Source organism: Onychomys torridus, chromosome 5 (genome assembly GCF_903995425.1).
Source record: "Onychomys torridus chromosome 5, mOncTor1.1, whole genome shotgun sequence".
Lineage (NCBI taxonomy): Eukaryota > Metazoa > Chordata > Mammalia > Rodentia > Cricetidae > Onychomys > Onychomys torridus.
In genome coordinates, this window is record NC_050447.1 from 90,129,122 (window position 1) to 90,153,151 (window position 24,030).

General features: G+C 47.3%; 1 protein-coding gene across 3 annotated transcripts in view; it reads left to right on the forward strand.

The window, feature by feature from the left end:
* Pcnx2 (pecanex 2) overlaps nucleotides 1–24,030 on the forward strand; it is a 163,834-nt gene that overhangs the window by 12,554 nt on the left and 127,250 nt on the right. For all 3 annotated transcript variants that reach the window (XM_036186896.1, XM_036186897.1, XM_036186898.1), the window contains exons 6-8: nucleotides 8,619–8,766; nucleotides 9,611–9,756; nucleotides 11,909–12,002. In XM_036186896.1, coding sequence (XP_036042789.1) covers nucleotides 8,619–8,766; nucleotides 9,611–9,756; nucleotides 11,909–12,002 — 388 coding nt within the window. The remainder of the gene's footprint in view (nucleotides 1–8,618; nucleotides 8,767–9,610; nucleotides 9,757–11,908; nucleotides 12,003–24,030) is intronic.

Sequence of the window (24,030 nt, forward strand, 5' to 3'; positions counted from 1 at the left end):
GCTAGTTGGCCTCTGAGCTCCCAGGGATCTGCCTATCTCAACTCCCATCTTGCAGTGTTGGGATTATAGGGTCTTGCCACTGCACCCACCTTTTTTGTTTTTTGTAGGTTCTGGAAATCTGTACTCAGCTCCTCATGCTTGTGAGGCAATTATTTATTGATTGAGCTGTCTCCCCAACCATGTTGCTTGTTTCTGCTACCCATACTTACTCCATGTGCTGATCCTGAGCTGTGATGAGCACCCCTCATCCAAAATGCTTGGGAATTGGTATGTTGCAGATTTGGGGTGTTTTTAGGTTTTAGGATATTTGTCTACCCACAATGAGGTATTTTTTGGGTAAGACCTATGAGACTCATGTGTATGTTCACACTTATTTACGTTCTGGTTGTACCCCATGCACAGCCATGATGGTTGTATGCTCCTGGATTCTAATTGTGCCTTGTCACATGAACTCAGGTATAAGTTTCCTCTTGCAATGCCATGTTACTGTGAGAAAGTTCTGGATCTTGGAGAATCTCCAGATTCTGGTTTTGAAGGTGGGGAGGCCCCACCTAAATCCACTCACTGCATAGGAAACTTAAGGCTTTATGGGGAGTTTCCAGATTCTCTAGGAGCCAAGGATGTTTGTTTCCAGGGAACAAGCAATTGTTTCCTATAGTTCCAACAACTGGAAAACAGATGCATCTTCCAGTATAGGTGACATGCCTTCTGGGAAAGTTCAGCACAAAGCACATTTCTGTTGAGAACCCTACGCTGGGTACTGGGGATGACTCAATTGGTAAAATGTTTGCATGTGAGCATGAAGACCTGAATTTGGTCCCCTATAACACATGGAGAAAAGAAACCCAGACATGGCAGTGAGTATCTGTAATCCCAGCACTGGGGAGATAGAGGTAGGAGAATCCTTGGTGACCTACTGGTCAACCAGTCTAGCTGAACTAGCAAGTTCTAGATTCAGTGAAATACTGTCTCAAAAACAAAGGTAAGAACAATCCAGGAAGACCACTTATATTTACCTCTTGCCCTGTGTGCACCTGCACACACCCTTACTTTTTCTACAAAATTATGTTTCAGAATGTGGAAACTCCCAGTACTTTCAAGTTGCACTGCATAATAACAAATCCTTCTGTAGTTCTTGATTCATGTCAAGCACGATCTTGAGCCCTTTGTTTACAGACTTGAGTCCTTCATTTACGTTAGCTGCCTTACCTGGGAGGGTCCTCACTCACTTCTTCTGCCAACACTGTCGTTGGTTATCAGTACCAGGACCTCTCTAAAGTATCCAGAATTTAAGTGTGGGTTAATTACAGCTTATTCATTGTGTTTTGGATACATTGGTTGTTCCTTCTTTAAAGTTGAAGCTCAAAGACTGTCATTACTTTTCCCGAGTTACCTGATCAGTACAAGAGATACCAATCTGAGGCTGATGGTGGCAGCCTGCTCCAGGGCTCATCACTATCAAACTATATTTCCCAGAGGGGTTTGTTTGCAAGGGAAATGGTTTCCCCTTTGATCAAAATGATGCCACTAGACCAGAGTTACTGTGTTGTTTAGCTTTAAAGTTTCATGATGCTGTGGTGTTGGCACCACTCTGTATGTGTCTCTGCTGAGTGAGTGCACAAGGCTGCTGACTGTGACACTCAGGGCAGTGTTTGCTTAGCTGCTAGCCATTCTCTGCTCTCAGGATAGCTCCATATTGGCAGCTCTGAGCAACTTCCTCCAATTCAGTTACATTTGAAACAGGCAACACATGAATGAAAGGTAAAGATATCTTTGAGATAAAAGTTCTTTACATTTTGTTTATTGATTGATTGATTGATTGATTGATTGTGTGTGTGTGTGTGTGTGTGTGTGTGTGTGTGTGTGTGTGTTGAGTGGGGGCGGTGATGCATCTTACAGATTTGTGTGGAGGCTAGAGAACAACTTTGAGGTCTTGCTTTCTACCATGTGAGTCCCAGGGATCAAACTCATGTCCTCAGACTTGATGACAGTGCCTTTACCCAGTGAACCAGCTCACTGTTCACACATAGCCCGAGTTAGCTAGAACTCAGTGTCATGAAGGATGATCTGTGAATTTAAGATTTCACCTCCTTTACCTCCCAAGTTCTGGGATTTCAAGTGTGCACCACCACACACAGTTTATGCAACACTGAGGTCAAACCCAGAGCAGTGTGCATACTACACAAGTACTCCCCTAACTGAGCTACATATGCACCCTCACCCCTTTGCAGTCTTTTTGAGATGGGGTCTCATGTAGCCCAGTCTGGCCTCAAACTTGCTATGTAGCTGAAAATAACTTAGATAACCTGATCCTCCTGCCTCTTCCCTTTCCAGTGCTGGAATTACGTGTGTCTCTTTCTGTGTCCCCTCAGGCCACTTGTAAGGTTTATTTGGTTTGCCTACTTTAGAGTCTATACTTCTTAAACTCATCGCCAGCTGAGTTCAGTCAGGGCAGTATCACATTGCAAATTTCCCTGCTTTCTGTTGCTGTGATAAAACACCCTGGCCAAGAACAACTTAAAGGAGACAGGCTTTATTCAGCTTACATACAGTTCTAGGTTACAGTCCATCACCGTGGGGAAGTCAAGACAGGAACATGTCACATCCACAGCCAAGAGCAGAGAGAAAATAAACTCATCCTTGTTTGCCTACATGCTTGGCTCCTAGATTTCTTTACTCCTATGGTTTGAAGGCCCAGACCCTGAAGTGGTACCAGCCATATTCTGAGTGGGTCATCCTGCCACTTAAAGCAATCAAGACAGTCCCCAAAAGATGTGCAGCAGGTCAACTGGATACAAACAATCCCTCATTATGCCTCTCTTCCTGGGTGATTCTGGGCTGTCTGCAGGTTGACATTTAAAACTAAGCCTCATAGAACTACAGCTAGGCTGCAAGGAGGTGGGCCCCCAGCAGGCTGGATTAGTTATTTCTCATTGCTGTGACCGAATAACAGATGATAAGCAACTTAAGAAAGGAAGAGTTTATGTGGGCTAAGTGTGGTGGAGTGTAGTTGGCCATAGAGGGGACGGCATGGTGGCAGGAGTGTGCATCTGGGGCATCTGGGGAAGGGAAACAGGAGCAGAGAGCAAACAGGAAGTGGGCCTACCTGTAAATCCTCAAGGTCCTCCACCAGTAACCCATTTCCTCTAGTGACACCCCATTTCCCAATGGTTCCTTCCTGTCTTAGTTACTTTTTTCTATTGCCATGAAGAGAAGCCATGACCAAGGCAACTTATAGAAGGAAGGGTGTACTGGGGGCTTACAATTTCAGTGGGATGACTCTATAACCATCATGGTGGGGAGACTGGTAGCACGCAGGCAGGCATGGCACTGGAGCAGTAGTTGAGATCTCACATTTTCATCCACAAGCATGGTGGGGGAGAGAGAGAGAAAGAGGGAGGCAGAGAGAGAGAGAGAGAGAGAGAGAGAATGTGTGGGTTTTTGAAACCTCAAAGCCCAAGTGACACCCCTCCTCCTACAAAGCCACACCTTCTAATCCTTCCCAAACAGTTCCACTAACTGGGGACCAAGTATTCAAATATATGAGCCCATGGGGAACCATCCAAACCACACTTCCCAAACAGTACCACTAACTGGACTAGATGTCCAAATATATGTACTTGCAAAGGACATTTCACATTCAAACCACAGAGTGGGTGTTCTCTGAGAGGATCAGTCTTGGCTGTTGAGATTGGGATGATCCCAAAGCAGCAAGTATCAGTGGCCAAAGGGCATGGGCCAGAGACTCAGCTCCATGCTGTCACCTACAGAGACCATTACTTAGGTGAAGAAAGGAATTTCGGGGTGAGCCAACATATGGCAGAGTTGGAATTTGTTAAGGGAAAAGTTTAAAATAGATACAAATGCGGTGGTTAATAGAGAGGCATTTAGTAAAAGACAAGTATACACCTGAGAGAGTGGCCTTTTCAAGAGAGTCACACCTAAGTGTCTTTACAGTAGTTGTATATAGTGGTTTGGGTGGCTTCTCGGGTCAAATCACAAGAGGTTGCTGAGAAATGTAAATGGGATGCTAAGGTGGTCCTGGTCCCCAGTGTTTACTACATGGAGCTGCATCTGATAAGGTCAACCCTGGGTCACAGGAGAAGGTAAGATCTGTGGTGACTAACTGTGTCAACTTGACACACCCAGGAAGAAAGAGCCTCATTTGGAGAACTGCTTCCATTGGATTAGCCTGTGGACACATCTGTTAGGCCTTCACTTGATTGCTAATTGATGCAGTAGGGCTCAGCCCTCTGTGGGCATGCTATCCCTAGCCAGGTAGTCTGGGGTGCACCAGAGAGAAAGCAAACCAGGAAGCAGTGTTCTTCTATGGTCCCTGCCTTGGCTTCCCTCAATAATGGGCTGTACCCTGAATGCTAAAATTAACCCCTTCCTCCCCAAGTTGCTTTTTGGTCAGAGTGTTCTATGACATCAACAGAGAAGCAAACTATGACAGATGTCTTCACTGTAAACAAAAGTTTGTACTCTTGTTTGTAAGAGTCCCAGAAATCCAGGATCACATCTGGAGAGGGGTTAAGGCCATATATAGACCTTAAGCAAGGAGTCCTTGCTATTTTAACATTCTTATTCAAAATATCTCCATAGAGAAGGAATATTGTCCGGCAGCAACCTTGCCAGCAACTGTTAACCATGGTGGTATCCTGTCAGATGGAGTGGGGCTTCAGCCAGACTCCAGGTGCCTTTTCTTCCTGTGTCCCTGTGATTCCTCTGTCTTTCTGCCTCAAGAGTGGGACTAGACTGTGTATCTCATTCAGAAAAGAAGAGAAGGGCCAGACAAGTCTTGTGCCTGCAGGCTGTTGGTACCAGAGAGGCTTCTGTGGTGCTCAGACCTCTTGAGTTTTGCCATGGTTGTGTGTGATTCTATCTCTGAAGAATAATTGATTACTGTACTCTGAATGCCCAGTTCTAGAATGTGCCTGTGTGGCAAGATGACTGTGTGAGTTGACATTGGAGGTCTGCAGTATCTCTTCTAGTCATAGCTCTGATTGACAAGAGGATGCAGCTTGACCTTGGATCTCATTGGAGCAGGGGTGGAGCTTCTAGTTCTCCTTAGGATGCTCTCCATCAGCTGAGCTAAGCAAGGAAGGGCAGCAAATGGTCCTCAGCCCTCACATCATCCTTCAACTCAAGGCTGTGGAAAATCATGCACTACTCAAAGTTTAGAGCTGAGTGTAGTGGTGCATGCCCGTCATCCTGGCTCTTCGGAGGCTGGGGCAGGAGGATTGAGGTCAGTGGTGAGACCTTGTCTAAAAACCCAAACTAAAGCAACAACTAATAATGAAATAAAGCTCTTTTGATTTCATTTTTGTAGTGTGTGTGTATAAATAAAGATACCCACAGCCACCAGCTCAGAACAAGCAAAGGTTTCCCCAGAGCAAAGAAATCAGCTGGTTTGGGCAGCAATATAAAGCCAGGAGGGTGGTACACAGCTCCTTGGTGAGGATTGAAGGGGAGGGTAGTTCTTGTCTGCTCCAGGTGGAAGCTGTTGACTGGAGAAGCCAGACATGGACTGTTGTGCAGTTGATTAGAGCTGAGAGTTCAGCTTTACTTGCTTAGAAATACTGAAAACAGGGACAGACATGGGAGGCTCTGTTACTGAGAGGTCCTGCCCATGTGGAGCTAAATGTCAGAGCGTGGATGGCTTCCTGCACTGCTTGCTAGTGGTGGCCTGACTTCTACCAGGCTTGATTCTCCCATGGTAGCCCTGGTCCTGGGCTGGGGCTGAAGGTAATGTGTGGGTTTCTGGCTGCTTCAGCTATTGATTAGAGATCTCTGTGTATATTAACTGGTCATTATTTTGTTTGTGTAGTCTTAACTTCTAGAGATTTCTACAAAACTGTATTCTAAATGTGCTACATACACAAACATTTTATCTATGGAAGAATTATCTACAACATAGGTGTGTGATTATCCTCAGGGAGACATACACCAGCACTCCAGACAGGACATCAAGGACAGACCAAAGGAACCTCTCACCCCAGCCGAGCTTAGTGACCCAGTGAGTTTATTGCTGTTGCTTGTAAGGCAGCTGCATCACCACAAGCCCTCACTAAAGCTTTATTTCTGGGTTTCTTGAACAACTTGCAGGCTGTGTGACAGGTCAGAGTCTCCTCCAGGAGACTGCCAATTGGAAAATGTCCCCCACCCCCTAATTTTGCTTGTGGTCTTAGGGAGGAGATTTGTGAAGCTTGTAAGTGTCCTCCAGTTTCGAGCTTCCCTCCTAGAGGAAGTGTTTCCATGGAAAGTGAAACCCTTTAAGTTTGCAAGGATCTTGTTAACATGCCACACTGTATCTACAGATGTAATTATTTTAGGGTGGACTTGGAAGATTATCTAGTGGCATTTGAGAACAATAATCTTTAAAATAAATATGATAGTTAAAGGGGGGTGTGTGGTTGTTTGAATGAAAATGGCCCCCATAGGCTCATAGGGAGTGGTACCATTAGGAGGCGTGGCCTTGTTGGAGGAAGTGTATCACTAGGGGTGGGTTTTGAAGTTTCAGAAGCTCAAGCCAGGCCCAGTGTCACACTCTCTTCCTGCTGCCTGCTTGTCTGGATATAAAACTCTCAGCTACTTCTCCAGCACCACGTCTGCCTGCATGCCTCCATGCTTCCCACCATGAGAATAATGGACTAAATCTCTGCACTGCCAGCCAGCTCTCCTAACTAAGACAGGGTATCTTTAGTATTGGCTCATTTTATGAAAAATGTTTCATGTCTAGGAAAACAAAAACTCCAGTGAGCTCTGGTGTAAGAGCAAACATCTGGATTAAGGGGGCCTGGAGAGGTAGCCCATATGCTGACCTGGGGAGTACCCAAATTAAGATAGAGGACCTAAGATACTGGAGATGAACAGATGTACCTGGCAGCATGGTGCAGGGAGCTTCCTTGCATGGCCCTCTTCTGAGATGAGGCCTGGCATGGTTATTTGTTCTGGTGTCATGGTTTTTTGTTTGTTTGTTTGTTTTTTTGACAGCTGTGAGTACTGCCTGCCTAACAGACTGTCAAATGAAATCCAAACTTTTTTGTGCCAGAGACACTTGCCACTGGTGTGCTGGGAATGCTTAGTGTCAGGACCCACTCAGAAGCTAGCAATCTCTTCCAGTCACTGGGAAGAAGTCCAAGGAGGGACTGCTGTGGTCATGTGATTGACATCCTCAGACACATCACTGCAGTTTTAGTCCAGTGTATGCCTTCTCTCTCTCTCTCTCTCTCTCTCTCTCTCTCTCTCTCTCTCTCTCTCTCTCTCTGTGTGTGTGTGTGCATGTGGAGGTGAGGGGTAGATGTAAGGTGTCTTTCTCTATTGCATTCTACCTTGTTTTTTTTTAGATGGGATCACTCATTGGACCTGGCGCTCACAAGTTCAGCTGGGCCATCAATCTTCAGGGACCTGCCTGTCTCCACCTCCCAGCACTGATGTAGATGTGTGCCACCATGCTTGGCTTATTTGATGGGTTCCAGGGCCAATCTTAGGTCCTCATGCTGGCACAGCAAGCACCTTATCCGTTGAACCATCTTCCTTGCCCCCCAACAGCATGTGTTGACAGGGCTGTAGTTTCAGACCTTTTGGCCCTGTTTTCAGGTCCAGTCTGAGACCCTTCAAAGTTGACAGTTTATACAGAAGATAGTGACACTTTTGAGCCCTGTGTCCACACACAAGCCAGGTGCATCCTTCACTTTTCATGGTGGCATAAGCAAAGATCCTTAGTCTAGACCACTGTCTAGAGAACATTTTAACCAATCCCTCACCTCCCATCTGTACCTGCTGACTTCTGAACATCTTTCTGTCTTCAGGTAGTCCCAGCAAAGGGTGAGTGGGGGTCATGCTGTGCCTTTTCCTGCAGCCCTAAGCCATTAGTTCTAAGTTGGTAGCAATCAACAGATGGCTGCCTTCCCAAGGGGCTATTCTGCCTTTAGCTAGAGTGACTGTAGAGAATGAGTGACTAGAAGGATGGTGAGATTTTTCAAATGGTCAGTGGGACCAACAACAGATTGTCTACTGCAATCTTCTTTAAATCTGAGGCTGAGCATTTGTGTGTTTAGACCCTTTCATGTATGTAATGCATATGGGGATTCAACAGGGTAATGGATGCCACTGAGTCTCTGAATCCCTTGGCAGAGTGGATGGTGACTGTAGATGCCTGAACAACTTGTCTCAAATGTACAGGCGTGTCTGTCTCAAGTATATTTATAGACTTTCTTACTTAGTAAAAGGAACATCTAGAAACCTGTCTTTCCTCCCTTCCTCCTCTCCCTCTTTTCTCTCTTTGTCATTTGATACAGAATCTCACTATGTAGACCAGGCTAGCCTCAAGCTCCTGGGGATCCTCCTGCCTCAGCTTCCTGCATGCTAGGATTATAGGTAGTCATGACCATACCCAGATAGTTTGGAGTTTTGTTGTTTGCTTGGTTTTGAGGCCAAATCTCACTCTGTAGCCCAGGATAGGGTGGAACTCACAGCTATCCTCCTGCCTCAGTCTCCTAAGTGCTGGTATGATTTGACTTCACTCTTTTCATATTTCAGGGCTGATAGTTTATTCCCCAAACTCTGAGATGGTTTTCCTGTTTTTTGTTAACATGGAAAGCTCTATCTTCCAGATCGTGCCTCCCCAAGGACCAAGGAAGAAGCTGTGGAGTGTGAAAAACCCAGTGGACATGATCCAAAGCCAGGAAAACCAGATTTGCCGAGCCAAGACCATGCAGTCGCCAGCCCAGTGTCCACAGAGCCTGCCAAGACCACAGCACTGTAAGGAGGACTTGGTCACTTAGCCCTGTGTGGAGTGTGGGGTGGCCTGTCCCACCAGGTGCTCCTTGTAATGCTTTGGGGAGGGTAAAGAAGAATTCCTGGTGTGTGTGTGTGTGTGTGTGTGTGTGTGTGTGTGTGTGTGTGTGTGTGTGTGTATAGGTCAGATGTTGAACATCTCAGTAGCTCTCCATCTCTCACTGAACTTAGAACTTACCTGTTCAGCTACACTGGCTGCCCAAGGAGCCTGGGGAATCCTCCTGTCTCCTCCCTAGCCCAGGGATTATTGGAGCATGCCTCAGGGCTTGGCTTTTGTTCACATGAGTCCTAGGGTTCCGAACTCAGGTTCTCACACTTGCATGGTGAGCAGTTTACCAGCGAGTCATCTTCCCAGCCCCTCACCATCTGTCTTAGAGTTACTATTGCTGTGATAAAACACCATGACCAAAAGCCACTTGGGGAGGAAAGGGTTTATCTCACTCACAGTTCCATAGAACAGTTCACCATCGAAAGCAGTGTGAACTCAAGCGGGTCAGGAACCTGGAGGCAGGAGCTGATGCAGAGGCCATGGAGGATTGGTGCTTAAGGGCTTGCTCCACTTGGCTTGCCCAGCCTGATTCTTATAGAACCCAGAACCACCAGCACAGGGGTGGCACCACCCACAATGGGCTGGGTTCTCCCCCATCCATCACAAATTAAGAAAATTCCCAACAGGTTTGCTGATAGCCCGATCTTATGGAGGCATTTTCTCTGTTGAGGAGGATCCTCCCTCTGATGACTCTAGCTTGTGTCAAGTTGACATAAAACTAGCCAGCACAGCATCCTTGAAGCTTTTCTGTGTATTAAGTTTCCAGGGCAGTCGGCAAAGACAGATCATCTACAGAGTGACTTCCCAACAAGACAGCTCAGTACTACAGGTCATCAGTGGGCCAGAAACCTCTGTACAGGAGGAAATTTCCCTGGATGCCATGCACGTTTTCATCGATGAGCATGGTGAGTCTTAAAGAACTCCTAGAGAGCAAGAAGGGGGACAGCCATAACTTTCTTGGGAGCTCTGCGTGGTCCCTAGTCTAAGCGTTAGATATTATAACAGTCAGACTGTCCTGGGGTTGCCTTTAGTACTATCAAAGGAGCTCTCTCCTTTCTGCTTGGCGAGTGCTATCCTTATTACACCTGCAGTATGCTACTTACCCTTTTTGTCTTATTTCTAAGGAGAAAATTCCAGGCAAACCTTAGAATTAACCAGGTGCGCCTGATTTTTGCTCCTTTGAATTTTATTTTTTCATTTATTTTTCTGACACAAGGTTTTACCTCAACACATAAAACCACATCCCTGGGCTCTCTAAATACCCAATCCTCAACTTTCATCTACATTATTACAGTAGTTATTTCTTGTCTTATGATAATCTGCTAATGATATTTCTCCTCCCCAAGTGGAGACTTCATCAAGGCACATGCCCAGTTCCCAATAAATATTTATTAGGTGTTTGTTAAATGTCCTCATAGTTTTTCCTAGTGTCTCCATAAAAATGATATAAAGTAGTTACATGAGGAATCACCCATCAAATGATTGGGTCAGAGTCCCAAAGACAAGAGACATGGGCTCTGGTTTTTCTGGACTGGGTCTTGGCTAATATCCTTTTTAACTTTTTAAAGTTATTTTTAATCAGTATACAAAATAGCAGGTTTCCTAATGGGGTTTCTACACTGGTTTAGTCCTGGCCTGCTCTCCCCCATCTCCCAGCCCCCATCCTGGTGTGAACCCTTCCATCCACATACTCGCCTTCCATCCACATACTTGCCTTCCATCCACATACTCGCCTTCCATGTTGAAATTACACATGTTCTGGTTCCCTCTCCCTCCTTCCACAACCACCTCTGTTTCTCCCTCTCCTGACTTCTTTTGAGTTTCTTGGTCTCTATACACACTCACTCCAACATAAACACAAACATACACACATTGGAAGTGAGAAGGAGGCTAGGACCTGCCTGTGAGAAAGCATGTGCTGTTTGTCCACATGGCTCCAGTCCATTGTCAGTTACTGAGTACTCAGGATGCTTACTTCTGTGGCCTTATCGGACTCAATGTCTTGTGTCACTGTCACACACACACACACACACACACACACACACACACACACACACACACACACTTTTATCTAGACCTCCAGAAAGTGGAGGCCAGGCCTTGGCTGTTTGGCACTTTGGAGTCTGAAGGCCACTTGGCAGGTGTCTCCACCAGGGAATTAACTGCATTTCCTAAGCCCCAGAGGAAAGTGCTCCTTAGGACTAGGAGATTACATCAGGGCAGCAGCTGATCTTCACACTTCAATGCTCAGGACCCTCCAGCCGAACTAATTGAAATCTGCAAATGGATGCCTCCTTTCTTCTCCTCTTGACCAGCAGCCATGCTCACTCACCTTCCCTGAGGCACCCTGGACTCTGTAGCCTCCATCTAAGATGCAGGCCTAATGAGTCTCTTATATGTAATACCCATGTGCATGCACACAGAAATCACCTGCTCAGCCCTCCTCCAGTCCTGCTGCTATGTGAGTGGAATATAGAAAAACATGTGAAGTAAAGGGCTGGGGACCTATGTGTCTGTGGGGTATGATGAGCCCTGGAGTAGATTCCCAGCACCACTCAATCACACCTATAATCCCAGCACTCAAGCAGGAGGGTCAGGAATTCAGGGGTGTCATGGCTACATAGTGAGATGAAGGCCAGCCTGAGCTATCTGAGAAAGAATACTAGGTATAGTAGCCCATGCCTGTAATCTGAGTATGAGGCTGAGGCAGGAAGATTGATCATTGGAGGCTAGCCTGGACTCACAGGGAGAGAAAAAGAAATGGAAAGAAAAAAAAAAGAAAAGAAGGAAACAAAAGTTAATTGACTAACAGAACAATTCTGATAAACAGATCAAAGGCAGTGATGGAGTGAGTACTAGGTTGTACCAGGTTGTACACAGAACATTTTTCTCAGTGGTTTCCTTTGCTACATAAACTTCTGCTTCAAATGTGAAACAGAGCCAGTCACTCCACAGACAGTGTGACAGGGCCACCTTTAACTTGAAGATGGTGGGAGTGAGCTTATGCATTGCAGACCATGGAATGATACTCTTTGCTCAAATCTCACAATTTTGCAGGAGAAATCAGGTCGTGTTATTTAAAGTCTGGAAATCAGAAAGAAGGCTCCTGCCAGCATCGGTCCTCGAACCCTGACTGTGCCTCACGTGCCAGGTGAGTGGGCTTTGCCTCCAGGTCTGGGAGCCTGGACAGGGCTGGGGTCCACAGGCTCCTCTGTAGAGGTCAAGGCAGAGTTTTGTGTGAAATGGAAAATATGACATGTTGGAAAACTCAGCTGAACCATTTTTGGGTCCGTGGCCCTGGTGGAAGGTGAACAGGGCATGTAGGTGGAGACAGGGAGGAGACCTGTGTGAAGGAACCTGAGCCTGGAGGCTTGAGAGCTCAGCTCTCTAGAGGGCAGTGCAACCTCTGCCCAAGGGCACACTGGAAGTGTGGATGCTTCTAGTTCACAGGCCACTCTGCAGGCAGATGCCCTAAGTGTCTTTTCTGTTTTGTTGAGAACATGGTGGACAGCTCCTAATTCCTCATAGTGTGAGTTCCCTTAGTACTGAAGCAGCTTGTACAGCTAGACAGCATGCCGGTTCTCTGAGCACAGAGCCAGCTGTTCAACTCACCAGCTGTGGAGCAGGTCTGAGGTTCTCCGGGCTTAGAGATTCTTTATGGCGATCTGAATGGGTGGGTCTCAGTTGCTTGCTATAAATATGGAGGTAAATCTGTTACGTGCAGTGAGTTAAAACTGCATGTGTGTTTGAAGAACTACAGACTATTATGGTATAATCGGCATGTCACGGGCTTCCCGCATGGAGACTGTAAGAGGCGTTTTAAGAACCCGGGGTAGTGACTCTGTTGGTAGGACTGAGTTGAAGCCCTCCATTCCAACTCCCACACTACATTAATAAAGCTTGGTGGCAGGGAACTGTAATCCTGGCTCTTGAGAGGTGGGAAGAGCAAGAAGATACAAAATTCAAGATCATCTTCAGCAGCAGAGAAATGTCGAGGCCACCCAGGCTACATGAGACCTGGTCTCAAACAAAAGGAACAGAATCTAACTTCAGAGGTCTCATGTTAGGATCCTGAGTCCTGAGTTCTTCTCAGGGGTGTGATGGGGAACTTCAGGGAACCTAAAATGATCAGCATGATTTTCCTGTCCTCATGCACCAGCCTCTGGGGTGTTCTTTCACTGATGTTATGAGCCATCATCGATTCTCACCTGATCAAAAATGCAAGTGCCCGATGTCAGTGTCTGGAGGTCACACCCTGTCAACCAGTGCCCAAGGTCAGTGTCTGGAGGTCACACCCCTGTCACCCAGTGCCTGATGTCAGTGTCTGGAGGTCACTCTCCTTGTTACCCAGTGCCCGAGTTCAGTGTCTGGAGGTCACCTCCCTGTCACCCAGTGCCCGATGTCAGTGTCTGGAGGTCACCCCCCCCTGTCACCCAGTGCCTGATGTCAGTGTCTGCAAGTCACCCTCCCTGTCACCCAGTGCCCGATGTCAGTGTCTGGAGGTCACCCCTCCCTGTCATCCCACCCTTCCTGTTCTGCCCTGATGTGTTCCACTTGAACCTAGTCAGTTCCGCAGGGACAGGGCCTCCTGCAGTCTCAGGTACCAGTGAGTGCACCAATCAAAGCTGGCTTCCCCAGCCAGAGACAAGTAGAATCCCTGAGCAAACAGACACTCAAAAGGAAAGGTGTGCATGTCCTTCACTCCACGCTAGTGTTTGCACATGCCAGGATTGCAGTAGGGAATTTCATCATTTAGCATAGCAGCTTTCTCAGGTGATGTCTTCGAGTGCAGGAAAACACAGGGAACTGTCACATCTTCTCCCCAGAGGCAGGTTGACATGCTCTTATGCTAAATTCAGAGCAAACAGAAGCCTCCTGTTTCATCCCACGGTAAAGGCAGGAGCTTTGCTCTTGTTGGATTTTTGTTGCTTCTGAATAAATATACATTACTTTCTTCCCAGGTAATTACTGACCTGAATTTACTAGTAGTGCTAGTGTTGTGAATCAAGAGAATGATCTATGAGAGCTGTATTTTCAGTTTTGAATAAGCGTGTTTATTTTTATTGATTTTTAAAATTCTCTTTGCATGTATAGATGTTTTGCCTGTGCATACATGAGTGTGTGTGTGTGTGTGTGTGTGTCTGTGTCTGTGTCTGCGTACTGTATGTGTGTAGTGCCCTTGAAGACCGAAAGTGGGAGCCAGATCTCCCAGAAGTGGAGTTCCAGAGGGTTTGGGAGCACCATGCTGGGAACTGAGTTCTAGTTTTCCGGAAGAGCAGCCAGTGCTCTTAACTTCTGAGCCATTGTTCAAACCCCAGAATTGACTTTACTATGTATACAGGAAGCCAAAGTAAGAAATAGCAAGTGATGGGTAGATGTTAGAAAAACACTGTGTTTTCACTCTTGGGCTGTTTTGCTGATCTTCTCTTTCCTGTCAGAGTTGGGAGAGCAGCTCTATCCAGTAAAAAGACACTTGGAGACAAACTTTGAGGCTGGAGTGGGTAATTGTATTTTCAGAGCAAGCTCCTCAGTGAGCTCAAACAGCATGTGACAATTTACCAGTGTCACATACGTTGTAGTCACATATCCTGAGCCTTGAAAAACTAAGGGACCAGAGACGTGGCTCAGTGGTTGGGAACACTTGATTCTCTTGCAGAAGACGTGAGTTCTGTTCTCAATAGTCACAGCGGGTGGCTCACAAACATCTGTAACTTCAGCTGCAGGGCATCCACCTGTGAGAGGCCAGGTCCCTATGAGGAGGAGGGAGGGATAAGAAACTTTTAGATAGAAAGATAGAGAAGAGGAGAACGAGAGAAACACAGGACAGCTTCGGAAGGACCTGGGTCAAAAGCCTCTTCCAAAGGGCTTTTTATAACAATGCTTGCAAGGGGCAGGGCAAAAGACCTCCCCCTTCCTAGATCAAAGCACACCACACAGCCAGTGTAGATCCTTCCAAACACCTGGTAACCACACCCGGGGTCAATTCATCTCCTTATGCAGCCCTCCTGGGTAAAGCAAGCTCAGATTCTCTAACACTGAGTAAGTTCTCACTAGGAAACCTCTGTGGGCCTCTACATCCTCTACATCTTCTGGTCTCTGTGGATGCCTGTATACACATGGTGCACATACAGACAAGTAATTGCACACACATATGCATAAATAAAATAAAATTTAAAAACAAAGCCATAAAGGATGCACATGTGGGTGAGAAGGCCTTGGAGTTTCCACACCACCTCAGTGAGTGGCACCTACTGGCTTTCTCTCTCTAATTTCTCTTTATTAATCACCCCATTTTTATTTTTCTTTTATCTTTCTCTGCACTGCCTTTCCCAGCTAGAGTTCTTTTATGTATATGTACTTTGGGAGTTGAATCTCAGGACCTCCTGCATGCTAGGCAAGTACACGAGGGATGGACCCCATCCCCAGTCCCTCACCGGTAGATTCCAGACACGTGTTCTATCACTGAGCAACATCCCCATCACCTCACATTAGATTCTAGGCAGTACTCTCCCACCGGAGCCTTGCTTCCGGCCCCTCACCGGAAGTTTATAGCAAGCACCCTTCCCATGAGCTACAGCCAACCCTTCATTAGTATATTTTAGGCAAGTGCCCTGCTGCTGAGCCACATATCAGCCCCTCAGTGGTGTATGTGTGTGAGCACATGGGGGAGGGTGGCATTCCCTACTAATTGTCTCTAACACTAAAGGTGAGGAATGACCTCTGACCCAGCCAGAGCAATGACAGCTGCTGGTGGCTTTGCCACCAGGAAGACACAGGGCCCTGAGTCTTTGTGAAGCAGCATGGTAGCTCATAGTCTTGAGAGAGTTATCAACACATGTGAATACAGAATTAATAGGACATCGTTTCAGCCATGAGAAAACAGAGCAAACAGAAACCTCCAGCCTGACTCAGCACTTTCTATGTGGACATCAGAGCTGAGCTTCCAGCTCGTCGTTCTCTGAGGGAAGCCGTTCTCTATCAGCAAGAAAGCTGAAAGAGGAGGCAGAGCTGAGATTGAGACCTAGACCTGCCCAGGTCCATCTCTAGCTGCTCTGGACATAAGCAGAAGTCTTACTGATGTGGGTTCGAATTTCAACACCTGTGTTTATTTTCTGTTTCATGTGGTATAATTTTTTATTCATTAAGTTTAAAATACTTGCATTACATTTTTACTTATTTATTTTTAGGTGTGTGTGTGTGTGTGTGTGTGTGTGTGTGTGTGTGTGTGTGTGTGCCACACTGCACATATGTGGAGGTCAAAGGATAGCTTCTCTCTTTCTATCATGTGGGTCCTGGGGAGCAAACTCAGGTCATCAGGCCTAGTGGCAAGCCCCTTTACTCACTGAGTCATATTGCCTCTCCTTGTCAACTTTTTTGACCTGTAAGTTGAGAGAAACAATGATTTCACTGGCTTGCTTTAAAAATTAAAGTTGGCCTGGGAAGTTAACTCAGCTTGTTGAAACACTTGCTGCGCAGGCATAGGGAGCTAGAATCCACATTAAAAAGCCAGCTGTGCAGCATACTTGGAATCTAAGCACTGGGTGGTAGAAACAGATGGATCCCCAAAGCTCACAGGCCAGCCAGTCCACCTTAGTCAGCAGATCCTGGGTCAATGCGAATACCTTCTCTCAAAGCAAGGTGGATGGCATCTGAGAGATGACACCAGAGGTTGACCTTTGACATCCACCACAGGGCACACACACACACACACACACACACACACACACACACACACACTTGCACATCATTCAAATCAGAGCCTGTGTGCAGGGCATTCAGCAGTGTCAGGTGTGTTCCCCTTCTGGGTAGAAAAGGAGGGCAAAGTTCAGAGTTAACTTCTCACTGCAGCCAACCCCTGGCATCTGCCAGGAGGAAGCCCATTCTCAGCAGGGGCCACTTTACCTGTTTGTGAAGTGGGCAGCTAAGGACACCGTGTTTCCCCAGCAGCCGGTGGTCCAATGCCTTGGCATCTGGGGCAGCTTTAGGTTGTGTACTGAATATTCTGTCTCTAGGGCTTAAAGCCGTTTTGTTCTGGGTTCTCCAACCATAGCAAATACAAATGTAGGCGTTCTGACTGGAAGGGAGCCTGGTGAGGGCTCCGTAAGCTATTCTCCATAGAAGTTACTGGAAAACCAACTCTTCCCCTCTAAGGTGACCTCAGTGGCTGGGAGCACCTCCAACTAAATTGTTAAACTGCTGGATCCCATTACCGGCAGGAAGGCGACTCTCTTAGCCATTGTGAGGCCTGGTTGTCATGTGATAGTTTTATGTCCTCGATGCTGGGCTCTGAATGGGGACTTTTGAGCCATGTAACTTCCCTGTCTCTTTAGGGATTCTTGGAGGAAGCTGAGAGAGGAAGTTTATTTCCCTTCCTGCCCCCCCCCCCCGAAAACACTGTGAGAAACAACCTCCCCCTCCACTGCAGGAGTTTCACAGAGCACCTTGAGTCACACACTAACTGTTCATCTGCTCTCCCCAGAAACCCGAACTGCAGCATTTCCAGGGGATGCTGGGAAATACTACCTGACAACAACTCCCCTTCATGTTTAACTGACCAGAACACAGGACTGATGTACTAGTTCAGAGCCCAAAGTGAGCCGATCTGCCTGAAAACTGATCTGGAAGTAGGTCATTAGCCCAGGAAATGGAAGAAGTTGCCTGGAAAGTTAACGATTGTTCAGAGTCGAAATGGTTCACCACACATTGGACTTTGACTATTCCTTTCCAGGCTTTGTAACGAAAGCCTCCCTCCCCCTGCTGTTGCCGGTGCTGTGTGTGTGGTGTGTGGTGTGTGGTGTGTGTGTGTGTGTGTGTGTGTGGTGTGTGTGTGGTGTGTGGTGTGTGTGTATGTGTGTCTAGGCCAGAAGAGAACTTCAGATATCATTTGAGACAGAGTCTGTCATTGGCCCAGAGCTCCCCATGCAGGCTGGGCTGGCTGGCCGGTGAGCCCCAGGAATTGTCTCTGCCTCCTCAGTGCAGGGATTACGAACACACATTGCCATGCTTTGCTAGGTTCTGGGGGTCAAACTCAGGCCCTTACACTTGCAAGGCAAACACTTCATTGACTGAGCTATCTCTCCAGCCCTTGTTTGATTTTTGAGATGCAGCCCAGGCTGGTCTTGAACTTTGGGTCCTCGTGCCTCTGTCTCGAGGTGCTGGGCTGACAGTCAGGCACCACTAAGCCACAATAAGAACCTTTATTCTTTGTTCAGCACAGAGTTCTATTTATTTTGTCTACACATTTCCCGAGGACGGTCTTTCCTTCAAAAGACCCAACCTGGATGTTAGCACAGCTCAGTCCATCTCTCGGTGGTCGTCCACTCTGGATTTCCTTTTTGGAGACAGGGCCTCTCCCTGGGACCTGGGCCTCACCACGGAGGCTGGGATTGCTGGCCAGTGCACACCAAGGGTCCACCTTTCTCTGCCTCCCCAGGACCGAGGTTACAAGAGTGCAACAGCACACCCGACTTTTGGTGTCCATTCTGGGGCTCAAACTCGGTCCTCACGCCTGGGTGGCAAATGCTTTATCGCCGTCTCCTCAGCCTACAGACGTGGTGTTTAAAGGGTGCACCTGGGAAAGGAAGCAGGCAGAGGACTGCCAGAAAGAGTCCATTGATTTTTGCTTCTCCCCAAAGAAGCAGACACATTGAGTTTGCAAGAGCAGGAGTGAGGGGCGCTGAGGTGAGGCTGTGAGGTGCTCAGGACGGTGAGATGTGGGGGCTCCTCAGTAAACCCGACCAACTGCACTCTGCACAGCACATTTCAGCTCTGGTGGGGGATAGTTAACCTCAGCCACGGAGCCCTGTCACCACTCGTTTGAATGAGAGATGTGCGTTCGCGGCCATGCCAGAGTGAAAAGACTTGACAATTCTTGCTGCCTTTGATGACGTGGAGGACCAGGCAAAGGGCCTGCAGCGGGCCTTCCTGTGGTTTCTTCCCAGCCTCGCTGATTTCTCAGTCTTTGGTGATCTCTGTTCCTCCTGCAGTGGTCCTCATCCTGGGGACTCAGACAGACACAGGGTTGGTTGAGGCAGTGTTTCTCTTGAGGCGCAGAGTCCCAGGAACAGAAATGCAAGCTGGAAGCTGTGGCCTTATGCCTGCACACAGCCACAGCTGCCACACGGGGGCGCACTCCATCCACTCGCTTTCCCTCTGTTGCCCGTGGGAGACTTCCCTTCATTTGTGTGGTCTTAGGAAAGGAGAGTTGATCCCGCCTTACAGTCAGCTCCTTGTTAGAAACACCCCACCCCCGATCTGCTGTCCTTGAGTGTCCTTCACAGCCGGTGAACACATTATACCAACTTCTTTCCTAAGGCATTCCTCTTAGGTCCTGCCATCAGTCCGTCCCACAGAGGGCCAGCAGCCCCGGGAAGGGCAGGCAGAAGAGGTGCGTTCTCCAGAGATCAACAAGCTGTTTTAAAATCTGGCGAGGATGAGATCCGGTGATGTTTTCTCTGCCGCTGGGAAGTAGCAGCATCGCCCTTGGATTGTTTTGTGACCGTTCGAAGCTTCCATTAGGTAGAGGGAGCTAGGGCCAGCAGAGTACAGGGAATCTCACACCCAGCACCAACCACTTTTCACCCTAGACCCAGCCCTGACCCAGCCGGCCCAGCACAGAGTCTAGTTGTAGTTGTTTGTTTGCTTGCTTGCTTGTGTTTGAACGGGGTCTCACTGTAGCTGAGACTGGCCTCAGACTCCCAGCTCTCCTCAGCCACCCAAGTGCTGGAATTCCATGCTGGAGCCACCGGGGCCCAGCTGAGCCTTCATCTTCTTGACTTCCTCCCAGGGCTGGCTCTTCTTGCCATGCCTCACCCCCCAACTCACCACCACCAACCTCCCTCCCTGATGCTTCTCTGAGCTCTCTCTCCTCTGCTGCCACCCTGAATGGAACGCGTTGACCAGAGACCAACTCAGCCTCAGGCTGATGGAGACCCGGTGGTGTTATCGAGACAGTCATCCCACACAGTGGGCTCTCTCCACCCTCGGATGCTTCAGGAAGTGGGAATGTCCCTTGGCATCCCCTAATGAACAGTCCTGGAATATAATGTTCATTAGCACAGTAGAGAGCATGGCTCTCAGGCTCCTGAAATACTACAGCTGCCACAGCTCCGGGTGGAGGAGTGGGGGGTGGGCGTAGAGAATAGGCTCCAGCAGAGAAGCTCCACGGGAGGTATGGCTTTGCTAATCACAGACGTCCCTCCGGGCTGCATAAGAGCCAGCACAGGTGACAGGGTATGCTTGTGACAAGGACCCAGCCCAAGCTAGTGAAAGAGGTTCCTTGAGAGGGAAGCTGACCTACCGTTTGAGTCTGGGTTAGATATGATGCGTGCAGGTTTGACCCTCTTCCCCACCACTACCGGAGCCAAGGTGTTATGGGTGGAAAAGCTGGCAGCCACCTCAGCTACCTCAAGTTCCCTATCAATAGGAGACAACAGAGACTGGAACCTCTCACCAAGTCCTTGACTAGAGGCTTCATCAGGACATTCTGTCCAGTCTAGTCTAGTTCCCACACTCTCCAGTAGGGAAACACCTCTCTGACAGGTGTAGATCCATGGTGGAAAAGCAGTGTGCTCCAAGTCCAGGTAGTGGACAGAACAGCGGTGGTTCAGACCCACCTCTGTTCATTCTAGAACTCACCCAAAGGTTTTGAAGAAGAAGAAAAAAAAACAGGGCCAGAAGCAGTGGCACACAACTTTAATCCCAGTACTGAGGAGGCAGAGTCAGGGAAATCTCTGTGAGTTTGAGGCCAGCCTGATCTACATAGTGAGTTCCAAGCCAGATAGGGATACACAGTGAGACCCTGTGTCAATAAACTAAAAAACCGAACAAATAAAACCATATAAAATAAGATATTTACGTTATCTACCCACAAAAGCTACTTATTTATTTTAATCTTAAAGGACGTTTTGATTGATTTATTTTGGGGGAGTGTTCAGAGGTCAGAGGACAATTGGAGAGGTAGTTTTTCTCCTTCTACCAGAAAGGGCCTGGGGATCAAAACAAGCATCTTTACTCAATGAGTCACCTCTCTGGCCACTATTTATTTTGGAGACAGGGTCTCATGTATCCCAGGCCAGCCTTGAACTCACTATGTAGTCCAGGATGACCTGGAACTTCAGAACCTACTGAGGTCACTTTCACAGTGCTGGGATTACAGGTGTGTGCCACCCCAGTCTGTCTGTGTGCCAATGAGAACTGAACCCAGGGCTTTGTGCATGCCAGGCAAGTACTCTACCTGAGCCCCCGTCCCCACCCAGTGTGATGACATATTATTTTGCAATTAGAAGCATGCCTAATAATATGGGGAGTCAAGCCCATGAATGAGTGGCCCCTCCTTAGAGTTCTGCTTCTTGGCAGGAAGCATTGGCAGGCACGCCTCTAGCAGAGCTGATCTGACACATCATGAAGTATCCAGCAGGAGAGGGTCCATGTCTCCAGCTCCCCACACAGGAATGCAGCTCTCTCCGTCTCCTGCTCCCATGTCAGCATGACCTCCCTCCCCTGCAACGTGGTCTAGTTTCTTGGCTCCAGTGCATCTCACACACCACATTTCTGAGTCTCTGACCCTGTCCTATCAAGGAACTTCCATTTCTATTTTCTCTCACTCTAGAGTTCCAGACTGTGTCACTCAGTGGTGTACATGCGAACCCGCAAGGTCCTGCTGAAAAGCTGTCTTGATCAAGCTAATGGATCAGCCCATTAGGGGCAGGTGTGATGTGCTGACCAGCAAGAAGGAAAGCGAGCACTGGGAAGTAGTCATTCCAAATAATGTAGGGACAGTGTGTTAGTGAGCTGGTCACATTGCTGTGACAAGGTCACAGAGGAAGGATCAACTCCAGCTCATGGAGTCAGGAGAAACTGTCCATCATGCTAGGGAGGACAGAGCAGAAGGGGTCCTCACACTCCTATGGGTCAGGAAACAGAGACTGGACTGGAAGCAGGACTGGGCTATGACCTTCAAATTCCACCCTCAGTGACCCACTTCCTCCAGCAAGGCCCCACCTCCCAAAGGTTTCACAAACCCCTAAAACAGAGCCTCCTGCTGGAGACTGAGGGTTCAAGCACAGGAGTCTTTGAGCCCATTTTATATCCAGACTGTTACAGGTGGATCAGCTGTTTAGAGCACATACTGCTCTTGCTGATGACTAGAGTTTCGTTTCCAGACCATAATACACTGGGGTTTAGAGTTTGGGGTTCTGTGATGTTAACTTACCTGGTGTGCACTTGACATGGTTCTTAATAAAGAAGGCTTCATTGACTTATCCTTGCCATCACAAATTTCATCATACAAGTATAGAGGATTTGTGTGGATGTGTGTGCGTGTGTGGATGTGTGTGTGTGTGTGTCTGTGTGTGTCTGTGTGTGTGTGTGTGTCTGTGTCTGTGTGTCTGTGTGTATAAAAAGTGAGAAGTTAGGACATAAGGAGAGAATAGTCATGGAGTATGGGGAATTGTAGAAGTTAGAGGTCAGATCACATCACTGACTCACCTGCATCCCTCAGTTAGCACAGTTTGGGCTGCATGCTACTGAAGACTCAATTCAAAATGGACTAAACAGGAGGAAGCATTTTATCTGGGGAGGTGGCTTGCCCATAAAGTACTAGCCATGCAGTCTGAATCCCCATCCCCCAAAATTCATGTAGAAAAGCTGGGCATGGTTACTGGTTATTGGCAGCCTTTGTGGAGAGCCTGCTCTAAGACCACCTCCAGTGTATGCAACAAAAAAAATCCACTAATATGGCAAGGGCTGGACTTTTCTATCTGAGGGGTAAATGAGGAAACACACATTCTCTGATAGTAACTTTCTCTTTTACTTCATCTTGAAAATTCTCTTTCTGAAAATCTCTCTGTCTCCACACAGTTACATTCCCCATACTGCTACATTTTCCACACACCTCTTCTACATAGATATACATCTCATCTACATAGCCCTCTCTTCTATCCATACATCTCTTCAACAGCTACATACCTTCTCCTGCACAGCCACACATCTCTACACACAGTTACATCTCTTTTTCACATAGCTCCACATCTCTCTATATACACTCCTCTCTTTCTATATGCACTTCTCTCTACTCTGCTCCATTCCTTCACACACTGCTACATCACTCACTCACTCTTAACCCACTCACTCTCTCACTCACTCACTCACTGTCTCATTCTCCTCTGCACACACATTTCTGCCTTACATACACATTTCTGTCTCCACAGCAAAAACTCTGGACAAATAGGAGTTACATTTTCAGGGTCACAAAGCATTTCTTGAGTAAGCAATAAGAGACAGAGCCATCCTGATATACATAAGGAATCACGTGGTTTCTGTCAGGCTAGGGAGGTTGTGATGACCAGGCACAGTGAATAAAGCAAGTGTGTAGCTCAAGTGTGGTTAGGGTTCCCAGATAGAGATTGACATTGAAATTCAGGACTTAAACAATAAATAGTTAGCTGGCTGAACCTTGATGGTAGGAGTATGTGCAAAAGTCAATTGTTGCAGGGAGTTGTTATCTACCAGGCTTTGGTTCAACAAACAGACACCTAGGAACTTGCCCTTGTACACTTTGTCTCGACGGGGCAACTAGTCTATTTTGGATTTGATATTAGGTCTTGGCTAAATGTGTAAAAAGCTGTCTTTGTAGTTAAGAATACAATTATACGGTTATTTTCCTATGTCAGTCTGAGTATTAAAAATATCCTAATATTTCTCTTCATCAGAATTATACAGCTTAAGCAGAAATCATCTCCCTTACCATCTACAACTATAAGTGTGCCCAATAGGTAGAATATCTACATGAGATAAACACACAAGCAGTGGGAAAACAACCATAGCTGTTTTTAGGGAAGAAATGTAGTGGCACATGAGAAAAATTACAGAAAGAAACAACCAGTCATTTACAGTCAGTGACCCCACAGTATTTGCCAAGTGGGGCTCCCCATCAGAGAGTTATTCGCCTGGTGGGTCAACTTGTTGAATACTAGTTGTCACCTGCTGTGTACTCCCATGGCCTCCAGCACATGGTGACAGTGATGGGGAAGTGGAGACAGGTAGACCATGGAGCTTGCTGCCCAGCTAGCCTAGATGGATTGACAAGTTTCAGGTCAAAAGTAAGGAATCTTGTCTCAAAAAATAAGCTGGAAAGGGGACCAGCAAGATGGCGTAAGGTGTAGCATGAATCTCAAAGA